Source organism: Scleropages formosus, chromosome 20 (genome assembly GCF_900964775.1).
Source record: "Scleropages formosus chromosome 20, fSclFor1.1, whole genome shotgun sequence".
NCBI lineage: Eukaryota > Metazoa > Chordata > Actinopteri > Osteoglossiformes > Osteoglossidae > Scleropages > Scleropages formosus.
The window spans coordinates 18,482,064-18,499,201 of NC_041825.1; the positions used below are offsets into that span (position 1 = coordinate 18,482,064).

The 17,138-nt window shown below is 42.9% G+C and overlaps 1 protein-coding gene across 1 annotated transcript in view; it reads right to left on the minus strand.

Annotated features, from left to right (window-relative positions):
* Window positions 1–17,138, minus strand: part of mgat5b (alpha-1,6-mannosylglycoprotein 6-beta-N-acetylglucosaminyltransferase B) — a 92,138-nt gene that overhangs the window by 1,153 nt on the left and 73,847 nt on the right. Inside the window, exons 11-18 of the mRNA XM_018761611.1 lie at window positions 13,200–13,333; window positions 12,114–12,244; window positions 11,435–11,440; window positions 6,915–7,070; window positions 6,664–6,810; window positions 6,417–6,533; window positions 3,326–3,400; window positions 127–398 (exon numbers count right to left, since the gene is read on the minus strand). Of these exons, the coding sequence (XP_018617127.1) occupies window positions 127–398; window positions 3,326–3,400; window positions 6,417–6,533; window positions 6,664–6,810; window positions 6,915–7,070; window positions 11,435–11,440; window positions 12,114–12,244; window positions 13,200–13,333 (1,038 nt within the window). The remainder of the gene's footprint in view (window positions 1–126; window positions 399–3,325; window positions 3,401–6,416; window positions 6,534–6,663; window positions 6,811–6,914; window positions 7,071–11,434; window positions 11,441–12,113; window positions 12,245–13,199; window positions 13,334–17,138) is intronic.

Here is a 17,138-nt window from a genome sequence, read left to right on the forward strand (position 1 = left end):
TGTTATAGATTCTAGAAACTCCTTTTAACCTGCAAATATAATCCAAGTTTAAGCTAGTTAGACATTGCTTCATGAGGAGTTATCTAAAAAAGAGACAGTGTCAGCTGGGACAAGTGGAAGGCTCACCGACTGAGGGCCTCCTTGGTGTTGATGAAGCGAAAGAAAGTAGGTTCGCAAACCAGCCCTTCATGGTGGCATGCCTCTACACATGACTGGGCCTCCTTGGAGATGAACAGTTGCAGGGCACTCAGGGGTGGCCAGGATGGTGGGGCACTGACACTGGAGGACCAGCCTAGGCCGGTGGAATTAGGTAGGGCAATGAAAGGCCCTGATGGGCTCCCTGACCTTGTTTTAGAGGAGTTTGCCAGAGGGAGTGGAATATCAGGTGCACAGAAATCCTTTGAAAAAACAACATGCAAAAACCGTGTTAAATTCAGCATATACGCTTTCTCGTTGTCCCCCCAGCACCCGGAGGGAGTGAAAATGTACCACAGCAGCTAATGTAAAGTAGGGCTTGATCCATTTTCAGCATATGGAGCTGGTGATTTAGCAAATCCCCAATAAGGCTTTTCATATTGCTGCAATAATAACATTCTCTGATGCGCCATCCACTGCGTCTCTGGCCCTGTTTATTACAACAGCTTTAGCATTTAGCCCGCCTTGCCCCCAGACCCCCAGCACTGCTGAGAGAGCTGAAAACCACATCTGCCAAGCCAGTTGTCGAAAAGAACAGACAAAGGGATAATGGCCAGCTTGTTGTGTGAACTGTAACCTGCTGGCTTGCTGGCCAGAGGAGATGGGCAGACATCGGGGAGGACATGTGGGGATGTTGCGCCTGATGAAATGGCCCTCCAATCACACAGCTCTCATGGAGCGGTTGGCGTGGCAACCCTCAGGCCTCCTATGCTTGATTTCATGACCCAACAGTGAACTTGGTCATGTCAGATTACACACAAACCAATCCAATGCCTCAGCAGTTCACAAAATGAAGGACAACATGCTTGTGCTTCCTCTGTATCATGAGCAATGAAAAAGACAGACAAAGACAAATGTTGGCAAAGTAGCAGTTTTTGTGTATGTATATACTGTGTATGTGACCATGTGTACACTTAAGAAAACAAGTATGCGTTAAAGCTGGTGTGTCTTCACCTTGTGAATAAGATGGCTGGAGAATTATAGATGTCTGTGTGAGTACACCATGTTATATGGCATATGCTTTGTGCGTTACATCCCTTGAAAAAGTATTTAAACCCTTAATTCTATCACCTTACTGAATCACAAATGGTACACTGAAACCAAATGGTACATCTGAAGTATTTTGCTTCAAAACACTAAAACTCAAAAATAATTATTTATTTATTATATATTTTTCACAGGGGGGTGCGGTGGCGCAGTGGGTTGGACCGCAGTCCTGCTCTCCAGTGGGTCTGGGGTTCGAATCCCACTTGGGGTGCCTTGCGGCGGATTGGCGTCCTGTCCTGGGTGTGTCCCCTTCCCCCTCCGGCCTTACGCCCTGTGTTGCCGGGTAGGCTCCGGTTCCCCGTGACCCCGTCTGGGACAAGCGGTTCTGAAAATGTGTGTGTGTGTGTGTGTGTGTGTATATATTTTTCATGTTAGAAGATAATTATAAAGAAAATGAAAAATTTAAATATCCTGTTTGCGTAAGTATTCAATTCCCACACATTAATACTTGAAAGAGCCACTTTTTGCAACTGCAGGAACAGTTTTAAGTTTTGGAGTAATAAATACCAGCTTTGCCCACTGCCATTTGTATTTTTTTTACTATGATTCAAGACAAATTTGCTCCAGGTTGTTCAGGTTGGTTATTGACAGTGATTTTCAAATAGTGTCACAGGTTCTAAATGGGATTGGAATTACAATCTTGACAGGACCATTATGGGACATTCACTGTTTGGTCTCAAGCCTTTATAGTGATGTTTTGACCTTGTGCTTGGGATCATTGTCCTGCTTAAAAGAGTTCAGTTATTCAGTTATTTCAGAAATTGAAGCAGGTTCTCTTGCAGTAATTCCCTGCAATTTTGCTCTGTACGGTCTTCCTTCTTCCTTCAGTGGCTGGTTGGTGTGATGCACCTTCTTATTCCTGATAATTGAACAGCACCCCCTGGAATATCCAAATACTGGCATATTTATTTTTTACCCTTTCCTCTAATTTATATTTTTTTATTGTGATCTAATATCTTCAGTTTAATATCCTCAGATTCAGATTCTGAGCCTAACTATTGAATCTTTAACAGTGGGATTTTGTCCAGAAAATATCAAGGTTACTTCAGTGGTTCACAGGTAGATGCCAACTGTAAGGCAACTGTGTCATTATGGCAAGAGTTTTTTTTGTGTGTGTCAATCTGGAACCTCCACAGCAGAGAGACTGGATACTTAAAAAACAGCACATTTTGCTCTTAAAAATATTTTGTAGCATGAAAAAATTGCCACTTTAAAAAAATGTAATATTTAAGTTTCTGTGTTTAAGTCGGGGGGCACAGTGGTGCAGTGGGGTGGCACGGGTCCTGCCCTCCGGTGGATCTGGGGTTCGAGTCTTGCTTGGGGTGCCTTGTGATGGACTGGCGTCCTGTCCTGGGTGTGTCCCCTCCCCCTCCAGCCTTATGGCCTGTGTTGCTGGGTTAGGCTCCGGCTCCCCACGACCCCGTATGGAACAAGCAGTTTCAGACAATGTGTGTGTTTAAGTTTCTTATTTCGCTCAGTACATTTACATTTATCCATTTAGCAGACGCTTTTCTCCAAAGCAACGTACATCTCAGAGAAATACAATTTGTGTATTACATTAGGAAAAAAAGAGACATAGTTGCAGATGTGTAATTCTTAAGTATCACCTTGGTGAATAAAGGTGTGTGGGCTGGTAACACTACATAGTATCCATTGGAAGTCTCTTTGGGGAAAAGCGCCTGCTAAATAAATAAATGTAAATGTAAGTAAACTTTCTTTCCGCTATATGCACTGATGTTCATCGCACAAGTAGGTGCATAAAACTCAGAATAGACGATTCCTGATCACCTTCCTACGATTTTTACTTTTTTTTCCCTTATTTTAAAGGTACACAAACATTTACGTAACATACAGGAGTAGCGGCTGTGTAAAGGGTTAATTGGAGAATTGGTCTAGGGTCTGAATAATTTTGCAAAACACTATGGAGACATTGGCGTTCACATATACACTGTAAATGTGTTTGTATGTGGTATATATTTGTAGGAATTAGTTGATGTAAATGCGCCCAAAGTACGCAATATTGAAACTGTACCAACTGTGTCTAGTCTTTGGGATCATGCATGGAGTCAGGTCCAACACCAACCTGGTGCTGTATGTAGGCATGAACTCGCTCCAGCATTCCCTCACAGGTGTATTCATAGGGCAGGTAGGGTTCAACCTAAAGAAACATATGGAGTCATTAAAAAAGTGTGTTAGAATTAATGTTTTCTATACATTTCACATTTGGTGAGTCAGAGCTATAAAACTAATTTTTGGACACTGACATGCAGTGTTTCTCACAATGCTCTGGAATCCAGTGTTATACATATTTGTTTTATTCAGCTTCCAGAATCTTTCATTCAGTTTATTTAATGATTCAAGCCCTTCATTTGCTTATTCTGGTCTAGAGTGGGCCTATGAGGCCCTTATGGGAACAACTGGCTTAAGGATGTGCTAGGTAGTGACCCAGGAATCAGGCAACCTTGGAAAACCTGGTTCTGCCAAAACAAGATCAGATTACAGAGGTGAAGCAGACCTCCACATATCTACAAGGTCCAAGTGTTCTTTCCCACCCAACTAAGAACCCTAACATTCAAAAATATAATAATGCAGTTCTACCAGTTCTTCATAATGAATAGTAGTAAAGGGTAACCTTGACATGTAAACTCTACCCTCGTTCAAAATTAATTTCAAATAAAAAATGTTTTATTTCCCCTTTCCTCATATTATCGCTCTTCCTATTTGCGATATAATTATTTCATCTTTTAATCAAAAGACAAGCTTTGTAATTATGTGCATTTCATTTAATTGCTTTTGCTTTGTCAGATTGAAATCAAACTTAAAGCACTGTATTTAACAAAATTAGAATCTTTTTTCCATAACTCAGTTATCTGAAAACGGATGATTTGTGATAGTATTCACTGTTAAAGTACACTGAGATCCTAGAGAATATGGAAGAAAATACAAATGAAAAATTTTAAATGCAAACTTATGTGAATGTCTAAATATATCTATATATTCGGTGAATTTTCATAAGGAAAAAATAATGAAAACAAATTCCAATTCAAATTATGTTGCAGTAAATGACACAAATTACACCACCTGTAAGGCCTTTAGTGTTACATGAAGAGCTGATTTACTCTCCAGTCACTTTGGCTCTGATACAGACAAAATTTTTCATTTAGAAAATCAGTCTACATGGACAGATTGAATTGTCAGCTGAAGCCAAACTGGGATGGAAACTGTAAATTACTTATTAAGTGCTCTTTGATCGTCTAAGAAACAATTTCCAATGCTGAAAATATTGAATAAAAAAGAAATATTAGTGAGTAAGAGGCAACAAGTCTTAAAACAGTCTGTCAGGAGCTGCTTTGGTTTGCAGACCACAATATCTGCCTGGTCAGAGAGGGAATCCCCACAAAATTAATATTAGAAATACAAATCCTTTAGACAATAATCCAGGGTTGTATCAGTATGCATTTGGAGAAGTGAAATGTGGAAGGATTTAAAGTCATTCTTACTTGGATTGAAACTTGAGTCTCACAGGCAGTATCAGTAAACCATAAGGTGAGTGATGTATAATACATTGTTTATTTTCTGGGGACATTCTTGTAGCCAAAGTGACTTAGCTTACGTCATGCCTGCTTACACAAATGGATTTTGAAAGCAATTCAAGTACCTGAATGGTACAGCTGTTGCATTTTTGCAATTGAGACCCGAAACCTTTGTGTCAGCAGTCAAATTTCTTAACCACTACACCACCTGCTTCCTGCACATCTTAAAAACATGTTACCATGGCAATAAAAGTTTCCCTGGAAACGGTGTCGTATAATGAACAGAAGAAGGAGAGCTGAGGTGAGGAGCTGGAGAAAGGAGAACACGATAGAAGAACCAGAAAGACAACAATGATTTTGTCTGCATGGCTGAGTACCTGCTGTGCCTTGGTACTGAGCACCCCACAGATTGCATGGTGTGTCAGTGCTTTCACGTGTGTACGTTTTTGCATGGATCCTTGTTTGTCTGTACATGCATGCGTTTACATGTTGTGTGTCTCTGTATTCAGACACAGGTAGAGGGAAGAAGCATAAATAGGTGTCGCTCAAGCGTGACTGTTCAGAATAACCATCTGAGCACTACATCGTTGCAAGTCAAACTAGACAAACAGATCTGGGAAAGCAGAAATACATTCTCCCAGATGTTCGGTTCCAATAGAATGCGAAGCCCTCGTTTTGCTGCATTGAGACCATTGAACATGGATTGCATGCCTCAAACCATCCTGCTTCAGCATACTCCTGACACTCTAGTGGCACCCACTTCAATTTATTCACCTTTAATTATGTAAAGACTGGGGGTTCCCGCAACCCCCACACACCTCCCTGCTCATGCACGCAACCTGGGAAGTAGATTTATGACCGGACCAAGGGAATGGCAAGGCGCGCAGAATAATTGAAACGGAAGGGAGGCAGCGGAAAAAAGGCATTTAATCTCCCCACCCGACCTCACCAGCTTAGCTCTCCCTTTCATTAGCTCTACACTCGCTTTCCAGACTGGCTGCTGCCTCTTGCTGTCATTGCCGATTAAGTAAAATTTGCAACGGTTAAAACTCCCATCTCTCCTCCTGCTTTGAAAAAATCCAGGATTCGCCAGGCCACCCAACCCCTCTGAACTTAATGTTTCAATCCTAGGCCATCATCATAGACTGGCTAATTTGTTTCTTGTGCTCTGGCTTGCAGCAGTGCTCAACCTGGCAGGTAGTTTGGCGTGACCACATGGCTCAGGTTCAATTGATCACGAGTATGTGTTGGAAGAGGGGAGTAACAGACTGTATGCTAGCATGCTTAATCACCATATCCCCTCCTCCACTGAATGGAAAAGGACCGAGTGGTCAATACACAATGCTAGTTGTCGGGATGGTGGCCATTTTAGTATGGGCATATGCTCAGGCAACTTGCCAGGGCCCTCACAACTTGGTGCTCTGACCTTCCTCTGGCTTGGGTGGGGACAGTGAGGGTTACCTGAGGGTTTTGCTCAGAAGAAAAGCGAAACCCTGAGCTTTAATGCTCTTTCCTAATTGCAAGATGGTTCATTGGCAGTCCCACAGTGTTAGGCAATTTTAAGCATATAACAAGAGAAAATACATCATTTTCATATACACATCACATGAAAGAAGTCTAGAAAAGTGAAAGGAAGTTTACCTTGGTCCTCATTATTTCTCTAATGGCTGAGTCAAACTCTTGGGAGTTGTTGTAGTCCACAGTCATAACATGGGGCCGGCCGATGTACTGTTCAGCGTAGGGGTGCTGGGATGACACCTGCCAGAGAGTCGGCAAAGATTATTGGCACTTGGGCTTTCACATATCCTCAGGAAAAGAGACACTTGCATTTGTAGGTCTAACACAATTCCCAGGCTGTAGGAATGGACCTCAGCTAGAGTGCATTCACCTCTCTGGATGTGGGTTTTCCTCTGAAGAACTCGTGATTAAGCGAACTGTGCGGGGGGTTGAATTTGGGCTGGAGGAAGATGCATCCATTGGCTATAGCTTCCAAGGGAGCGGGGCCTTCGTAGGGGAAACCAAATCCAATGAAGAGCTGGTTGAAATTTGAAAAAGGAAATGACTTGTTAAGAGCTCCAGTTGCCATGCTGCCCTAGAGTGACATGTTGTGGATCCCTAGGACCAAGAGGCTTTCCTTACCTTGGCCTTGCGTAGCAGCTGTTGCAGCTCCTGCTGGGGAAGCAGCCCATGGTTCTTGACAAAGGCAGGCACTTCTGGGGGTCGCTGCGTCTCATAGTACACTGTACCATGGATCTCCATGTATCGGTGCAGAATCTGCAGGAACTTCTCTTTGCCCTGAGGAGAGGGAGAGAGAGACACACCATATGGTGAAATAGGACTCTGGATCACTGCTATGGTCATTAAAGGGTTTCACATCATTGAGTTGCTGCTGAAATATAATCCAATCAGAACACCATGGCTGCAAAGTTGGGACAGGTTTGCTACTGGGAATGTTGCAGGCTGGTGGGCACAGATCAAGCAAGTGGCCCCTCTGTCTTACCTCATGAATATAACCATGAGCAGGTCCAGGTTTCCTATCTCCTAAAGCTCCTTAAAGTTCACAGTGAGCGCTATGAACAGCCCAAGGCGTACTCCCCCACCTGCCAGACCCACACCCAACTTCTGAAAGTGAAGCCACCTTGCAGTGGGGGGGAGCTGAGGGACTGGTAAAACAAGGCTCCGAAGGCAGCGGCGGATGAACACTTGGGGTGTATAAGCAATGGAATGCACTTCTCTATTCAGCATGCATTTTACTTTGTATTTTAATGCTGCTGGAACACCAGGTAACTGCATCTGGGAAGACCTTTGAGGAAAAGGTCAATGAATAAAAAAGGAAATACCTCTCAATAAAACAAGAAACATATATGCAGTTACATCTGTGAAATTCTGACTGTAAATCAGATATACAAAAAAATTAATTTCCCTACTGTGCCTTTGAGGTTCATCAGATAATCTCACAGCTGTCAGTAAACAAGGCAAGTGAACATCTCTTAGAAATTCTATTTTACTCTGCATGAAGGTAGAAGCAGAAAAGAGGACTTATCTATAGAAAAGAAAAAAGCAAAAAAGATCTTGAGGCAACAGGTAGAAACTAAGCTGGGCATGTGGGCAAGGCCAAGTTACTTGATAATGTCTTTTCATAGTACACCGCAGCAGTGCTGAAACATTATTATTATGTTGTCTAGCTCATGCTTTTAACCACAGAAACATAGAATTTGACCACTTCATACAGATGGATATTTTTGGGATGATGGAAATTACGTATGATACTCAAAGATTAAACAGCTGGGCCCTTCCTGGGACTGGAATCAGCAAAATTCATATTACAATTCCAATGTCCTTAACCACCTCCCTCACTGTGGAATTAAATAGTATGGCTTTGACCTTCCTTACCTGTGAGGTTTATGAATCTGGGGAACCAACTCTGGGGTTTGAATCTCAGCTCTAGTTAGAGCTGCTGCCTTTAGATTTGAAGGTTGCCAGTTTAACTCTCACCTACTGCCGTAGTACCCTTAAGTACAGCATTTGCTCCAGTAAAATTACAGAGCTGTATGAAATACGTAGATAGTTTAACATTGTAAGGTGCTTTGGAGAAAACTGTCGGCTAAATGAACAAATGCAAATCACTGCAGCTGGCAAGTTTGTGAGGCAAGGGAACCAACATAGGTCTGCATCATTGACACCCACGAGGATTACAGTTAGGTAGCCATGGGACTTTCAATATTGTGATCCATGAAGTGTAAGACATGGTTCTAACTGTTAAGCATGAAAGTTCTGGCCCTGGGGAGACAACAAGGCTTCTGACCACTGCCACTCATGAGGCAATTATGTCCACTCAACAGGCAAAACTATGTCGAAAGCAGCTGTAGCCGCTGCCAGTTAATGAAGCAGCTTCAGACCCCTTCAGTTTTGACCACTGCTTCCCCCAATGCCTACACAGCTTGGCAGTTTACACTGGGAGCCCTGCCCCAAGGGATGTCAAAAAGAAAAAAAAAACTGTACACATGAACAAGGTCTCAGTATTGACTACCCTGGTGCTGTTAAGCAGCTTATTCTCACTCCATTGTGTGGCCTGTGGCTGTAATTGGAGGCTGTAGGATCGATAGCTTCCGCTGCGAGGATTTTCAGAGCCAATTAGAAGATTATCTCCTACGCTAAGTGCAGAAGACAGAGAGAATTAAAGCAGAGAAATGTCGCCCAGGAGAAGCAGGGCAAGCAGGGGCTTCACCCCGGGCAGGGTGACGATGCAGCTTCTCATCACAGGGATAAATTAACACGCTAATAAGCCAAGCCCCTTCTCTTCAACACCGATCAATTCTAATGGCTGCAGTGCTTTATGATAACACTCGCACCAACTTGCAGAGACATGAAGCGTTGGACACTCTCGTTGGAGAATGGACACTCTAAGATATGAAAAGATTGTCGCCTGTGAAGTGACCAAACTTGCATATCCAAACTCCATATCCAAGGGTCTTCCATACTCACACATGGAACAACATATAAAAATCACCAGTGTAAGGGGTTTAAAACCTCATCGTCAGACAACGAAAAGAACACAAGAGAACAGAATAAATTTAGTTACGTTACAAAGATGCATCTGGTCACACCACCAGATGTATATTTGTGGGACTTTTAAAGTTTGCTGCGTGTATCCAGAGAGAGTGAGCAGCAGAGAAGTGCTTTGATTTTTTTTTTTTAAACACACATTCCTGCGCTCATCCTGGAGATACACCTCTCTTCCCCTCCCACACGCTGCAGCAGGGGGGGCTCCCTGTCATTGCAGGGATGAGCAGATTTCGGAGGAAGGGGGTGACTTTGATTAAAGGAGAGTAACGATGGAGGAGTTTGCCAAGCAGGGCTCCTGCAGGGCTTCTTCGCCTTCCCTCAGGGGAACTGTACAAGCCTAGTTCACGTAGCACATCTGAGGCAACAGGAGCAGTGCAGCACAAGGGGTCACTGCAAAGGAGAGCCACCTCTGCAGTGGACGGGCTCTTAGTACGTGTCATAGCCTAAGGGAAACACAGTGGGTTGCAACAGATGTCTAATTATATCTATTATAACTAATGTTCAGAAATTTGCAATTTTTTTAAACACTTTCCCTACTGATTTGCTCATTTTTCTTCATGTTACAGTATGTTTTCAGTATTTGATGACATTTATTATTGTTTTATTAATTTAGCTATTTTATTGCTTTATTCGTTACTTAATGCACATACGTTTAGCTTTACCAAAAAGCAAGAAATTCTGCTCGTGACAGTGAAGCTTCATCGGAATTGAGCTTCGGTTTGGGGTGGGAGTGAACGAGAAGAGGGAGAGAGCAGAGGAAGCACAGCGGGAACCCTGGAGAGAGTGAAATCTGTGGCATTAATTATAAGAGGATTCACTGAGACTCTGTTTCCTTGCCAGCGCAGGTGCCAAATTGCTCCATCGCCCTGCATTGCTGTTAATCTGCTGGGGCAGGCTTTTAAAAGACACCCTCACCAGCCGTCACCGCAGTTGTGCAGCTCAAGGTCGACAGAAGACAGCAGCTTCCATTACCGTCCTGAGGCTGACAATCAGGAAATCAATGGCAGTGCTTACTAAAAGCTTACAATGCCGCTGCCTGCGTTTTCTCACAAGCATGAAATTACGAGTGTTTGGGCGTGCCTGCTGATCTAAAATGCAAACCACAAACCGCAGTAGAAGACTCCAATGAACCCAGAAAAAGCCAAGGTAAACGAAAACTTCCATTTTAATCTCCTGAACGTTTTCATATTTATATTGGAATAAAAGCCACAAGATTTAGTTTTAAATGCTGCTTAATTCATATGTAAATATCTAGGTAGAGTAGGTTCTACATCATAATGCCTCCAGTTCAAGCACTCCGCAATGTTCTTCAGAAAAAAAACATTGACATTCAAACCACTTGTACTCAACACCTGTCACCTACCATGCAATAGCTTTGCACTATTCATCATAGTCATGCACTCATATTTGTTTCATATGTATTGTGTTTATTGTTCTGTTTATGTGTGTCATGTGTGAATTGTCCTGGCCTGTGCTCCGTTGAAAATTAGTCTAAAATCACAGTGGTTACTTTATCCAAATAAATTCCAGTACAAACAATTAATAAGCAAACAATAATGTTTTGTTAATACACTGTCTCATTACACTTGCATGCACAACAAAACTTTAAGATGAACTTAATTTGCCTGTAACGATATTATATTGCATTTATACAGTACAGGTGGTCCCTGATTCACGATGGTCCGACTTGTGATTTTTTCAACTTTATGATGGTAAGCTGACAATAGACATTTAGTAGAAACCATACTTTGAATTTTGATTTTTTTTCCCAGGCAAGCAATACGGGGAGCAACACTCTCTCATGATGCTGAGCACCGGCAGCGATCCGCATCTCCCAGTCTGTCACGCCGAGGTGTGTATTAGTGTTTTAAATGCATTTTGGAGTTACAATATTTTCGACTTAGGATGGGTTTCGGGGAATGTAACCCCATCGTAAATCGGGGACCATGATGGACTTGCCTCACACACACTGTCTTACTCCCTATAACTTCTGAGATTGGCTACAGATCACCACTGCCCCAAATGTTTAAATTTATCTTAACAATATATGCGCAGGTGGATTTCACCACTCGAGTTAGTGAGGAGATGCATACCTGGAGCTGAAGATCGCAGGTTAGGCCGGAACACAGTGGTGCAAGGAAGGAAAAAAGAACAGAAAACGGGGGACAAGCTGAGACTGAAGGAACGTGCAAAAACCACGGCAAAACACTGTGCTGCCTACAAACGTGTGCAAATACAACAACAGATATCAACTTTAAAAGCAGTGACTGTTCACAGGGAAAGCCAGATGGCGTTTAAATGCTGTGCAACACATTTCACTAACTTGAAGCTACATTGCATCCAAAACTGCTTGAATGGATTCCAGGAACAAAGATGTTGGAACAAAGTGACAGTTTTGAGCTTTAGTTTTCTGACAAAGCTCACTATACACATTAAAAATCTTTCATGAGTGTATACAGAGTGGATTGCACTGAATAAAGGAAGGGAAATTTTCTGAAATCAAAAGAGTAACTGCTCACTTTAGTCAATTTTGCAAATGCAATCACTCGACAGTGCGTCTGCTCCTCTAGGGATGACCTCATGATGAACAGTTTACATCTCATTTCTGAAAAGGAGGAATGCTGTATTACAATGAAGGGATGTGTGTGCTGCATTGTGACCTCCTTACCCTGGGAACTGCTTTATTTCCCCTTGTTTTGTTCTATCAAGGCAACATCCCAGAGCCTCCTCTGTGATAACAGACAATGTGACAAAAGAACTACAGCCCCTTACCTTCCACATGCTCGCCTCCTTGCCATACACAACAGCCATGTCATCAACTTTGTTCCTCTGGATGTTCAGCTTCTCTGTCTCATTCAGCTCCTCTGAGACAAAGCCCATGAAGGAGTTGTCCGGGGTGTGAGCTTGAGGAAGGCCCAATAAAGAGGCCAAATTAGAACCATTACCAGCACCACCTATATGAGCAGTAGCCACGATAATGGTATTAATATTGATGCTGAATGTCAGGATGTAGTGAAGTGCACTGTGCTGAATAAAACATGACAAAAGAGAGGAAACGGTTAAGAGCAGAAACCACAGAGGTCTGAACTGATGGACACGAAGTCAATCGGAAATGTATACACGGACAACGTGCTTTGATAAAAGAATCACGGTGCCTGTCATCTTTTTCTCTGGCTATGTTTCCACTTCTCTCTTTTCCTCATATCTTGAGGAAAAGCATCTGGGTGCAGCAGGGTGCTGCTGCCCATGCCCCCTCAGCATTCTGTCTGGACACAGCTGAGTTGTCTTGGGTGCCAGAGCTGGCAACACTGCTGCCAGCTGCCAACCCGGCTCCATCCCCGGCTGGCAGGCGTCATGGCGATGGGGTCTTTGTCTCGCTCTGGGGGCCTTCACCATCTGTGCTCTGATGGATCTCATATGCTGTGCACCCCGCACCGCCCCCTCCGACAGAAGCCTGAACCCAAGCCACATCAACAGGCCCATTTGTTTTCCTGTGGTGTGCCTTCGGTTTTTCTTTCGGAGCGCGAGTGACAAATCGCAGCGGACAGCTGCGCAGCCGTGGCTCGCCTCCTCAGCCGCTGATCACGCAACGGCTGCCGACTCCAGAGAGCGAGAGGGGTACACCTTCTGCACACCGGTGCATGAGAATCGGATGCACCCCAGCGCTGACGTTCTCAGTTGTGGTCTTCTTGTAATTGTCCTGTGCTGCATGACCTGCTAAGCGCACAACTTGAAAACTCCCATACCCCAGGACAAAAAAGAAGAGTCCAAGGCCTGACACGTATGTATAATGAACTCAATGTTGGGGGGCGCCAGACGATAAAGTCTGAAAGGTTGCGCCCCGCTCTGTATACTCACGGAACATGGTCATAAACTGCCTGGAGTTGAGATTCCAGTAGCCCCAGTTGGTCCTGTAGCCGTGCAGAGTGGCATATTCCTCGTGGTTATAAGCGGGTTCAGTGCCAAAGGTGTCAATCACTCGGATGTGACATCTGACAGAAGATGAGAGCACAGGAACAGAAGTACAGAAATGCACATTAACTGAAAAGTGCGTGAATATGCATAAACGTCACCTTATATACTGTATATAACACTTTATATACTTTTATATTATTTCAATGTAGTTACATTTTCCCACATTGAAACAATGTGTTCCATCATACTGTGCGCATAAATAGCATTTTACATCTGCAATAGCTAGGACAGAATGTTCCAGTGATGGTTTCTTCTGAATCTAACCTATTATTTGTTCACCTTTTGAAAAAGTAAGGAATAAATAGATGTGTCTGCAAGCCTACTGCTAGTGCTAGTCATAGAGCTGAACTGGAAATATTAATGCATCACACTGTGGCTAAAGTTTAGAGACCACACAGTACTTAGTTGGTAATTGAAAGTTTTAATGTTGCAGCATGGCACTTTGGCAGATTGGAATGTTTATTAGAAAATGAACAAAAATGAATAAAAGTGGCACAGTCAAAGATTTGTGTGCAGGTCTCCACATTTCAGTTGCAATGCATACCATCTGCTGTGATCACACCCCAGCCACACACAATGCTGCAGTTACATAATTAGACACACACACAAACAAACTGAAACACACAAACACACATGAGCCCACCATCTGTGTCTGCCCTCCACTGAACAGGCTGGACTGTAGCAAATGTGAGTGCTCTGTCAGAAAGGCAGAACTTATGCGACCGCAGATGCCAGCGCCGAAGAGCTTCGGGTCTGGTCTCTTTCGGGCCTGATCTCTTTGGTAGAGAGCTAAGGGATGATCTGACGGTGAGCACAGAAAGGCACTTTTCCCTCTGTAGACACGGTGCACGTTGACACCAAGTGACACTTAAAAATATTCTCCAAAAGTTTACTCTCAGGAGTGCTCCTACTCAACTGATTTTTTTTGTTTTGATTATTTTTCAACATCAGCAGGAATGATATTGAAGCCAATGCTTAACGGTATTACTTCTTACGCTACGAGTCGACTCAAAGCAGCCTGTGGACGTGTACATTGTGAGTAATAAACCGCAGGAGAAAAGCTATGACGTATAATGAATTTGTAGTCGTCCTACTTAAAGTTTTGACATCACAGTTTCTGACAGCTTTTTATTTTAGTTTTTTCAAGCAGTCAATAAGAACAGACCCTGCTGTGGCCAGCGTCAACCCATACGACTCTCTATGACATGTCAGTTCGGAGACGAATTGCTTTCTATGCTTCATCTGAACCCTCAGTAGTAACAAGGACCTCCCGCAACGCATTTTATGTGTAAACATTTTGGGTGACAAAAGTTTAAAAAGGAACAAATTCGAAAGAGAGCATGATAGCAAGTCCCGAGTTTTCCCAGGTAAAAACAACGACTTTCAGGAAGCACATTTGAGTGACAGAGTAATTTGGCAGTTCCTCATTTTACTAGTTTTAATTAAACTATTAAGAGAAAAACAGATAGTAGTGTTGTATTGGAAATGTGTCTCGTTAAGTCTGGCCAACTGTATGACTAAATAATTCACTTAATTACATCGCATCCACTCAGCTAAATTGACTGGTTGTGTGTTCTTAGTGAAAAGAAAGTGTGTTATTCGGTGTTTGCATGACTATTGTTAGTGAGAGGAAGGATGTTTGGATGTTTGATTCTGTGTTTGGACAGCTACTGCCCATGAGAAAGGAATGGTCTTGTTTGTATGAGCAAATGGGTAATTACTGTTGCTTTTGAAAAAAATACGATGAATTTGCATTTGAATGTGGCTAACAGAAGAAATGTGTGTACTCATTATGGACTCCTACTAATTATTACAAATATTACAGTTTGTGCTATATATTTATTTCATGGTTGCACATCTGTCTTGATTCTTGCATTATTCACACAAAGTATTACAAGTGCAGCACAATTCACTCATATACTGTACCTATATGGTGAAACTGGGTTTTGGAAAAATCCAGAAATTCTCCTGTGGACCTCAAGCTGAAAAAGTTCAGGAAGTCCTGCTAATATAAGTCCTCTGGTTTTTTGCCTTTGGCCTTTTCTCACACCAGTCCATCAGATGCCACTGCAGTTTCTGTGTTTTTTTTTCTACAGTGGGAAGTTATTCTGACCATCAGTTGATAATGCGCTGACATATCTGTCAAATCATTACTCTATGCCAAATTGTAGCAAAATCCGTGATCTCCGAGACGAAAAGTTGGTGATTTTCAGAGGCTGCTGGTTTTTGCGAGTATTTAAATCTCCGGTGACAGCGCAATTTACTATAATCCTCTTAAACTCCGCTGACAAGCTCAAAAATGTGTTATACTTCTCCTGGTGCTCAGAAGGCTGTGAGTCAAGGTGACACGAGCATTTCCTGACACTTGATCCAACATGTGCAGATGGCAAGTCGAATTAATGAATCGCGCATTTTCGACCGGCACGAAGGGTTGTGCTGCGTGTCCAAAAAACAGCGTGCTTATCTAACCTGACATGATACGCTAAACGAAGACTGGGCCCCAAGTCAGAGGAGAGGGGGAGGTATAAAACATTAATGACAGATGTTACTTCAGGCTTCCCCGCACTTGCTATGCTGGATTTCCTCCAAAGAGATAAGACCTCCCCTGAGTGGGGAGGGGAATCAAATTTAAAGTATACGCCGATTTACGTTACAGCAGGAGAATCCTACTGAAGTCAGAATGCTGCCTGCTCTACATTAAATATTCACTCAGGGCCTGTGGGCCAATGCTGAGTTCATTGCTCCCCGGGGAATATTTTCTGTAAAAGTTCTTCAGCAGACAGGAGCCCTATAAATCATGTCCTGCGATACAGTCCAAGTGAGCCATCATCCTGGGTCTGGCCTTTGGGTTGCCGGTGCCGGTGTCTTCTTCACATTCCCGTCCGGACCGTAGTACAAGTTAGGCTGCAGGAAGAAAGGGGGCCGGAGCGGGGCTATCCATGCGCTTCACCCGCACCGTAAATTCGCCAAGATGGAAAGCGAATCAATGCTGCCCTTCTGCCTACTGGATGGGTCTGATTTAGGGCCGGCCACCATTCGCTGCTCAGCATCTTTAAGAGGCCACTTGCCTTGTGCGGAAATGAAAAAGTATCGAAAACGCACCACGCAAAGACATTATTAATGAGGCAAGACCTGGGTCTGCACATAAAACAGAAGTAATTAAACAGCCTTCAGCTCTTGGCAGACACTGATGTTGATAAACAGCATGGTCCAGCCACATGATTGGGTGCAATTTAGGGCATTTCAGTGATTGTTCTTCTCTCCTCTTCACCTCTGGGAATTCCGGGAAACACTAGTACTAAATACATCAAATATGCACTGATGGCACATCAGCAGGGGAGCTGGTTTATGACCAGATGAGATGGTGGGTCCAAAGCCGAAACAGACAGTTTATGTATTTAACCTATGCTCTGTCTGTTAATCAGTGGTGTGAAGAAAGCAAGCCATACATGGCAAGTAACATCGCAAATGCATATAAAAAATGCAAATGCGGAGCCAACGCACACTGTATTGTAAAATAATCATTGTCGTTAGAAGAGAAAAGCAATGCACTTGGGAAAGATCCTGTCATGGAGATTTTTTTTTCTTTTTAATTGAGTTTTTCCATTATGTTTTTAATTAAAACATTAATTAATCTGTAAAACATTACCATCTTGCGTCAATAAAAATATGTATTAGTTTGCCATTTTGTATTAAGTGACAAAAAGTTACTAAAAGTTACTTTCCAAAATATTCTGATTGGAACAAAGACTGTTAAGACAAACTAGGCAAGGCTAAGTCTACATAGATAGGTTCCACCAACCTCATTTTTACCTTATTTTT